We start from the raw sequence: 9,952 nt of genomic DNA on the forward strand, positions 1-9,952 counted from the left end.
AGTAATTTAGACAAATAAAGCTCACACATGCATGAGCAAATACCACTTAAGGCTTCAAATTTCAACCATTACTGATACTTTTGACTTACTGTTGTATATATAGTGTGAATGATTAGTATTGATCACTTTGGATAAATTCATGGACTATCTGTCTGTCTAAATATACATTTATAAATATAATTACATAATATTATTACATAATACAATTACAAAATAAACATATACAAATTCAGTGACAGATAATTTACAGTATGAAGGTTTTAATTAACTAATCAGAAGACGGGAAAGTAAAACATAGCTTTAATATTTCAAAACATCTAGCACTTGAGCTATAAATTTTGGAAAGTCTATTTGTTTCAGAGGGCTGCTGACTAACCTGCTCATGCTTCATGTCACGTCCAAAAGTTTAGAAACTTTTTTTCTCCCCAAATCTCTCTTTCATTCTTTCTCAATGTACCATGCCATATAGAAGCAATTACAAATCCAGTGGTTTATTTCTGTTCTAGCTATTGAGTTAATTGTGAGATTAAGACAGACATGTAAAGTGTTAGGGCTACCATGCAGTTGTTCCTCTTATGATTTATTTTGTCTCTTTCTACGAAGTTCCCATATTATTTAAAAGGCCATACACTTAGAATGGTTCTTGGGCTGCCTGTCATTATCAGTAGAGAGCTGGAATATGCATTGCTCTCTGAACTCTAAAATCCAGAGCAAAGAGTATAAAATAAGGGACAATCACCACTCACTGAATGTCCACTCATGTAGTTTATTAGTGGCCACTCTGTCCTTGCCTCAAGTATGACATAAATATGAACATGCCCCTTGGAACCACCAATTATAATAGAATAAATACTGGCTATGTTTCTCTTTGCTGGCCTGAAGTTTACATATTGTTTTCGTTTTTTTTCCTCTTGACCAAACATCTACAACCAAGGAACTGCTGTAAAATTCTTTCATTGGAGAAAATAATTAAGCCAGACCTTGCAAATTAATTTGAATTAAATGTTTGTGAAAAACATCTTATGACACCATGATATTAGGGAATAATCATAATTTTTCACACATTATATTGGAATTAATATGAAGAGGTAAAAGCAGATTATCCTTTGTTTAAACATTTGGACCATAATGGAGATCAGTGTCTCTTGCTGGACACTTGCAACTGTAATTACACATAAGTAGGATTCCTGATATCAGCACAACAAATCCCCCACACCATCCAAGGTATAAACAAGTGCCCATTGAAAATTTTTCTGCAACTTCTATGGCTGAGTCCATAATAGCAGATAAGATTTCAAATGCACTGTAGGAGACAACACAAATATACAGAGACCCAGCCAAAGCAATAAACAGTCCTGCAGATCCAGTAAGATTTGGCATAGAATTATCATCCCACCAATGCACCCCTATATGAGCAGCAACATAGCTCAGTGCTCCTATGATCACAGATATAATGGTTAAGAAACGCTGTAGATGGATCCACCAGGAAGCCACAGCTTCTTTCAAAAGTGGCTTGCACTCTCGAATGTTGAAAGTGGTCACCTCTTTGCAAGTCTCCCATAATCCATCATAGAAGAAGAGGTCTAGTGAGTACCCAGGCCTTTGTGCAAATTCTCTCCATTGAGGTGTGACTGTGGCTGTCAGAAGCAAAATCCATCCAAGTGGTGTTAAAATGAGACCAAATATCATGGAACATGTGGCCATGTTCTAATTCTGATTAACTGTGTCTAAAAGAACAAAATATTGTGGTAATTGTCATAATCAATAATATTTGAGGGATAATTAGTTATTTTTAAGGAGAAAATCCCACTGACTTTACATTTAGTCATTGAATGAAACAGAAATGTCTTTGCAGAAGAAATATATGTTCTACTTTCTATTTTTCTTTCTTTCTCATTAACAATTGTTTTCCATAGATTAAATTTGTACATTAAGCTAAATATCTATCTATAGCTTTTCCTTCACATTCCCAGAAGAATCTAAGTCTTGATAAATTTCAAGCAATCTTCTTTTCTTCAGTTTGCACACTGAGAATATGTTAAGGCTCAGGGTTCTTCAAACTAAGTTCCACATTTGTATAGTCCAATTGCAGATTTTCAACAATCAACTGAGTCTTTCATTCTTAAGCATTCATTAGAAATTATTTAAAGTATATTAAGGCAAAGTACACTAATTATAATGTCTTGATTAAGGTTATCCAAAATGACCAACACATTGTACTTTTCTCAAGGAAACAATCTATACCTTTTTTGTCAGTAGAGATCACAGTGCCTTGCATCATTACTGTTACCATTGTACATCCCGCTGTTTTCAAGTTGCAGATATGTCTTACACGGAGCCAATAGAAAGGACGAACTTGCAAGCTGTATTTGTAGTACATACCACACCAATGCTTTCATAGATCTTCTGATGGACTATTGCAGTAGCTCTCGTAGCTGCAGTGATATGGGACATCCAAGAACACATGAGCAACTCTTCTATTTCATGCTTTCTTTTTCATCTTTCGCATGGTACAATATAAAGAGTGCAGTATATATTTGCATTTTGAACTGAAAAATTATGTTAAGTCAAACTTCTTCTTTGCATTGCTTGAAAGAAAAAAATGTATGCACTTAAAAATAACTTGTCACACTCTGAGAAACACACTGATTTTGGCAGTGCAGAGAGGGTTCTAAATCCTCAGTAACTTGTGCTAGAAGGAAGAAATTCTGTTTCCGCTATTTGACATGTGAGTAGCCTTTCTTTTAAACATTAGTGAGCTATTTTAGTACCTAATGATTTCCTGGGGTCACAAGTTAAACGTGTATGTGAATTTTACATGTTTCCTTCCACATCCCAAATAAAGTACACAGAGAAATTTAATGTAATGCTCTATCCAAGGCCACAAAGGACATTAAGCAGTGGGCAGCTGAGAAAGAGATTAAACCTGTACAAGTGAGTGAAGAAGGTGCATGTATAGAAATGCCTTTCACAAACATGCTTTTTCTGATACTGGGTTCCAGAGTGTCAGAGGTTTATTTGGAGAGCACAGGGTGCAAGACAGTACCTAATCGAGGATAAATGCTAATTGTCTACTTCTCTACATAGTAGCCTCACTGGGTGGTTTACAGTCACAAAGTAACTTATCTTTCCATATCTTTTGTACATAGGAGGAAGCTATGAAAACAGAATGAGCAAACCTCATACAGGGCGTGGGAGTCACACCCAGGTCAATGAAGATGTAACAACGTTAACCACTATTGTTGTGGCAGCCACATGTGTCTTAATGTATGTTGGGTACTGAAAATTAAAGAATGTTGCTTGCTGGCTGGTATAGCTTGTACATTTTTTGTTTATGGAATTTTTTGATTAATAGGAAAGTAACTTAAAACATAAAATAAACATAGCATTTAAAACAGCACGCAGCAAGTATTAGACACGTCAGTCACATCTCGCCTGTCATTTACAAAACACCAAAAAACTATAGACTTTCTTTTTGTTGATAGCTGTGGTACATTTAAGGTAATGTCATAAATAGTATTAAGCACTGCAAATTGTGAAAAGGGACTGTTTCTCCATCTAAGACGTAATTTGATGAAGGTTTAATTATCTGGACCTTTACTATTTTTTCTGTTGACATTTCATTAAAAAAATAATGGAAAGCTCTCTGCTTGCAGCATTATTACAAATTAACTAGGGCAAAATAAATTTTCAGGGAAACAAGCAATGCTGCCATGGCAACATGTTCCAGCTGAGTGCTGCAGTTGACTGTGTAAGCTGAACCTTATACACACCATTTGGAAATTTAAAAGCCTGATGCTTTCAGTTAACATATTGTAGAATGTATTACCTTATACCTATTGGGATATGCTTTGCATATAATCTGATACTTAATGAACAGTTTATGTATAAGAAAAAGACATATTAATACACACACAGCATGTACAAAAAATATAAGATGTAAGTTTGATGAAATATAAACATGCTCCATTCTCTTGTATTTTTCCTTTATTATATTTAATACTGTTGGTACATAAAGATTCAATTTGTGTTCTAGGTTTTCTAAGCATCCAAATCAGTATAGTGACTCAGTATATGATTATCAAAACATTACTGATTTCTGCATCTCTAAATCATTATTTAAAAAACATAGACAAGGCACTGGCACAGCAGGTACTGCCTCACAGTGCATGAGCTATAAAAGTGATAGCAGTAAAGGAAAATAAAACTGAGAATAGGTTTAATATTATTTTATTTCACTGAAACCAATTGTCAAGATAATTTGAAATATTAGCAAATACCAAAAGCAATGCAAAAAGTAATACTTTGATTCCCTAAATGTCTGAACTTGCATATTCTGATATACAGAGGCGAAATGTTAACCCAGCTGCCTTGACAGCAATGTCTGCACAACCTTACACAACCTGGTATATATTTAATTTATATAACCTGGTACAACCATGCATATGTACAGGAAACACACTAAATCATACTGGTCCAATCTGTAATCAGAAATTAACTTAAATATCTGTCCTTAGTAACTGATAGGAATCTTGAGTTCCTGAAAATAAAATTCATATAAATATGTAGAGAAAAGCAAAGCAAAATGACACCTTTTATTGGCTAACTAAAAAGATTACAAAATGCAAGCTTTCGAGGCAACTCAGGCCCCTTCTTCATTACATCTTGCCTGAAGAAGGGGCCTGAGTTGCCTCGAAAGCTTGCATATTGTAATCTTTTTAGTTAGCCAATAAAAGGTGTCATTTTGCTTGGCTTTTCTCTACATTCATAATGGCTAACACGGTACAACACCCTAGTACTATAAATATGTAGAAAATGTGCAAATTATATACAGTACTTACTGTGCTGAGCCAGGATTTAAACCCAGTGCTCTAGAGCTATGAGACCATTAACACCATTAACAACTGAGCCATCATGCTGCTGCCTTATCACAATATAATTAATGAAAAATCATAATGGTTTATATTTACACAGTAAAAAAAATAAATAAATGCTAGTAGCCTTTGCTTTTTTTCTTATAACATTTTTACTCGCATTCTTAAAAATGGAAAGTACATGTCAAAACAAACTGTAGAAGTAATAGATTTGTGATACCAGGATAATTACACCATTGTTCCTATTTAGGCTGATAAGTATTTACATAAATATATATTTTTTCTTTAATGTTACTCACAGACAAAATAAAGGACAATCACATAACACCATATTCTGTTTTTTAATATGCTGAACCTCAACACTTGTTGTGTAAGACACCATCTTACACATTGGAGTATGTCCTTTTTTTCTCTGAATGCCATTTGTCTCTTACATTGCTGTGGAGGACGACCCTTAATGGCACCACAGATGCAAACTGCAAACATGAAACAATGTTTAATGGTGGGGCTGAACTCTAACAGTGATTCCTCCTACAAATAACATTAAATCTTGAATGTGTTACAATATTTCACAAGTTTCTTTGAAGCAAAATTACTTCATCAAGAATGATAGCTGTTGGACCAAGAAGAGTCAAGCACCTTACTAGTTCAAAAGATAAATAAATGAAATATTTATGAAACATACACAGATTTTTCCAGATTATGTCTCATGACTTGCCTTGAATACTACGTCCCCAAGCTGTTTAAGAGGGATATCATTTTCTGCATTTTTACAATATAAAAATGAGGCTTTATTGTCAGTAACAGTGCAAATATCATAAAAATGAAATAAAGGTGATCTCATGTTATTTATACAGCAAAACCTTCAGATTTAGTATATATATACTGTATTGTGGATTCTAGAGAGCACTGTTGCTTCTCAAACCCGACAACCAGACACTGAGGACACAAGTTAAAAACACCAAGAATTTCTTTTTATTCTTTTTTCTTCCTTCACAGTGCTTTCCACCACCACAGCCACAAATAAATGCACAATATACAATTATTCTTTCTTTCTCCTTCTTTCTTGTCTTCTCCACATCTCCCAGGAAGCGTTGTCCACCTTCCACCCGACTCTGGCTCACTTCTGTGCGGTCTGTCCTATCCTTTTATGTTGGTCAACTCAAAAGTACTTCTGGGCTTCCGCTCACGTGACCTGCCAGCACTTCCGGGTTGGGCAAAAACCTTGTCTCCTGTATATTCATAACACCCCCTGGCAGCACCCATGGCACCCAACTGACCCCTAAAGACAGTTTCTCCAAATGATGCCATGCATATAGATGAAAGATATACCATGTTCTTAGTAGTAAACATTTTTTATACATGCCACTACTCTACAATGACTTGTATTGTCTCACTTGCTGTCTTTCCATATGTACATAAATGTGTTTAATAGTGAAATTAGGAAGAACATGTAAAAAGTGCCTGAAAACAATGAATCAGCATTAAGGTGAACATATTAGAAAGATTAATTACATTCTGCCTCCTCTAGATTGTTTTGACCCTTTCTCTCAGGGTTGAATAATTTGTCCATGTGCATACTACACAACAATGTCAAGGGCACTGTTGATCACATCTCTTTTTTACCTTTTATCACACTACATCACGACATTCAGAATAGCCACAAGCTTACATCCTATCTCTAAAATCAAACAATATTGAATCATGTAGGCATTTATATTTTGCACTTGGCCTACTTCTGGACCAACTTCTGAAATATTGCATGGTTACAGTGCTCAAAGCTTCATGTTCTTTTTAAAAGTCAAAGAATCCATGATAATTTATGGCCTGTCTTTCCTACAGACAAGAAAGTCACATAAACTACCTGCAGCATTCTGGAGGCTAGCTTAAATGCATTTTTCTATGCCATTTTTTATAAATTAGAACCCTTTAACAATCTATTTCATATATATATTAAATTCATAGAGTTATTTAGCCTTTTTTAAAATATAAACTGTTCATTATATATACACTCTAACAGAAATTTCACATTTACAATCCAGTATATTGCAGCATACTGCACCATGTCTTGCATCGTCAATAAGTCACATAAAACACTTACCTCCTTAACAAAAGACTGCAGTTCTTCTCAAAACCAAGGTAGCAACCAGGTACTTGTTTCTCAATTTATTCAAAATGAAGTGAACGTGCATTGCCTGTAGCCCTATAAAAGCCTGATAGTGTCTAAGAACTGTCTTATCTTCTTGATCAAAGGATGAGAGCTCACCAAACAGGTTTTCCTTACTCAAAATGCAATTAAAGATTAAAGATTCTGTTTTTCAGTGCAGAAATGAAGGTGGTATTCTACTTGCTTCTTATTCAATTGCTTCAAACAGATGTATACAACTGAAAAACAACAGAATCATTTGTTTTTCTTAAAGTAATGCAAAATACTATTTTGTACAAAAATTCATTGCATCTTTTGATTAACATGTGATTTTGTACAAGTCTGAAATAAATATTCATGGCATTCACAACTTTTTAAAAGGTAAATAGCAACCATAAAGAAATGAAAAAGTGATCTTGTAACAAAGTACAGTAATGATAAAAAAACAAACAAAAAAAACATCTTCCTACCAGTAGGAGTAACATTGCTTTTACTGATCCTACAAAAAAAAATTCAGAAATTATTCAGAAATAATTAAAATCTGTTTTGGCTAAAACTTGTTTGAAAGATTGTGGCAGCTTTCACAAGAACACTTAATATATTCACTGGTCACCCAGTAAAGTGAGAAACAGAAAATAAGCTGAAAACATGAACACTCTGCTACTACTATCAGGAGGAGAAAACATGTTTGTGTTTCTTAGCATAATCAATAACAGGTAATATGCTTTAGAGAAAAATAAGTTAATGATAAACAGGAATCAAAAATACAGTTTGGCAAGATATTATCAGGTAAGTCTTTCATATTAACATTAGAATAATTTAAATAACCAATATATTAATCTTTGCTTAATAAAGCCTCTTTCACATGGAGCACGTAGTGTTTTACAAAGAAAGGAAATTAGGTGTGATAATGTAGCAACAGGAAGTAAATCAATCAACTGAAAACCAAATGTAAAAGAGGAGAGTCCATTACTTCCCTGTCAAAAAGATCAAAGCTCATAGTAAATATGCTATAGCAAGTGAAATAAGGGGGATTTGCATAATAAAAGGATTTCAAAGGCACCAATGAGTGCCATTCACAATCTTTTTAAATAGCTTTTTCTGTTTTATTTAACCTACTGTATATTTTGAAATATTATACAATTCCTTGTTAGCGTTATTAGTGACTAAGTGAATAATACATTAATAAACATGTACTATATACTAAACGTGCATGGCTGCTAATAATATACTCTGAATATATTCTACATTGGGAGTGATGGATATGTATATCTGGTCAGGTAGTATTACAGTAGTATTACTTTTTTATTTGCAACTCTTTGTTTATTTTTTTTGGTTAAAAATAAATTAAAAATTGATCACAAAAATGTACTGTACATTATTAATTAACTATTTGACTTATGGTCCAGAAATTGATTGAGAAGATTTAAAAGTGAATGCAAAAAAAGAAAAAATACATTCTTTGTCTGCTTTAATGGTGTGAACTTTATTTGGAAGGTAAAGGAGTAAACTAAGATACTCAGACACGAAATCCTTTATCTTATTAAGTACAAAATCATCATCCAATATTTTATAATGACTATTTTTCAAACTTGATTTTAATGTTTGCTTGTTCTTTCTTTTAAAACCAAATGCCTAATTTTTTTGAGAGTGCAGGTATCACACAGAAACCATTGCAATAAAACTCTTGATTGGTCATTATTAGCTTTTCTAAAGGAATTTTTTTTTTAAGTCTGTGGTGGGCTGGCACCCTGCCCGGGATTTGTTTCCTGCCTTGCGCCCTGTGTTAGCTGGGATTGTTTCCAGCAGACCCCAGTGACCCTGTAGTTAGGATAAAGCAGATCGGATAATGGATGGATGGATGGATTTTTTTAAGTGTGCTTAAGAGTTTAAGTGGAAGGGAAGTGCTAATATCTGAAACCAGAAACATTATATACAGTATATGGCGTATCTAGAACAAAAATCTAATCTAATGTATACAAAATTTTGCAGTTTGTTTATTGATTTTTATAATTTTCTAAATTTAAAACAGTATTTTTAGAGGAGTGCTCGATGTAATAATTATTAAAGTAGCTTGCACTAAAATCACATCAATGCCATTGAAAGATAACATCCATTTATTATACGGGGTGGTGCAGGGAAACGGGAAATTTTCTATTGACGTTCAATGAATGAATAAACACATTACAAAATACATTTAATGATGAAATGTACAGGATATGCAATTAATGATGGTAATCAACATTCATGAAATTTTCATTTTATGTTTTGATGAAAACATCATGAAGGTGTTGTCCATTTCTCCGTACACATTCTGACAGCCTGTTGTGGAAATTCTGCATTGCTCGACGTACCATGTCATGAGGAATGCCAGCGATTTCCTCTCCAGTCTTCCTTTTTAGTTCAGCAATGGTTGCTGGACGTGTGCGGTACACTTGGCTTTTAAGATGTCCCCACAGAAAAAAAATCACAAACAGTGAGATAATGGGATCTCGAAGGCCATGGAATGTCACCTCTGCATGAAATGACGTGCCTTCCAAACAGTCGTCTAATAGCTGCCATCTATTGTCGAGCAGTATGCGAAGTGGCTCCACCTGGGGACTTCTTTTTTTAAGGCTGAACCCGTTTCTTTGAAATTACGCACCCATGTTGTAAACGCATGAGCAGACGGGACACGATCATGACGTCCTAACTGGTAATGAAGCCGAAATTCCCTTTGCGCAGCAGTCACACTTACACCATTCTTACAAAGGGCTTTCACACCGAACACTCCTTGTGCACCACTTCACTGCTCCATTATAACAAATTGCAAGGAATTCTAAACAAGGTCGCATTGGTCCCAAGCAACTGACGACGCCCCAGGGTCTCCAACACCTAGTTCCAAAATTTCCCGTTTCCCTGCGTCACCTTGTAGGCCTACATATCACCTAAA

At 34.4% G+C, this 9,952-nt stretch overlaps 1 protein-coding gene across 1 annotated transcript; it reads right to left on the reverse strand.

The window, feature by feature from the left end:
- Positions 1 to 579: 579 nt before the first annotated feature.
- cldn23l (claudin 23-like) lies at positions 580 to 2,594 on the reverse strand. Its single transcript, XM_051919108.1, has one exon. It carries the CDS (start codon positions 1,702 to 1,704, stop codon positions 1,111 to 1,113), a length of 594 nt encoding a protein of 197 aa, XP_051775068.1. The 5' UTR covers positions 1,705 to 2,594; the 3' UTR covers positions 580 to 1,110.
- Between the last annotated feature and the right edge of the window lie 7,358 nt (positions 2,595 to 9,952).

The sequence above is a fragment of the Erpetoichthys calabaricus genome, chromosome 14 (assembly GCF_900747795.2).
Source record: "Erpetoichthys calabaricus chromosome 14, fErpCal1.3, whole genome shotgun sequence".
NCBI classification, from domain to species: Eukaryota; Metazoa; Chordata; class Cladistia; order Polypteriformes; family Polypteridae; genus Erpetoichthys; species Erpetoichthys calabaricus.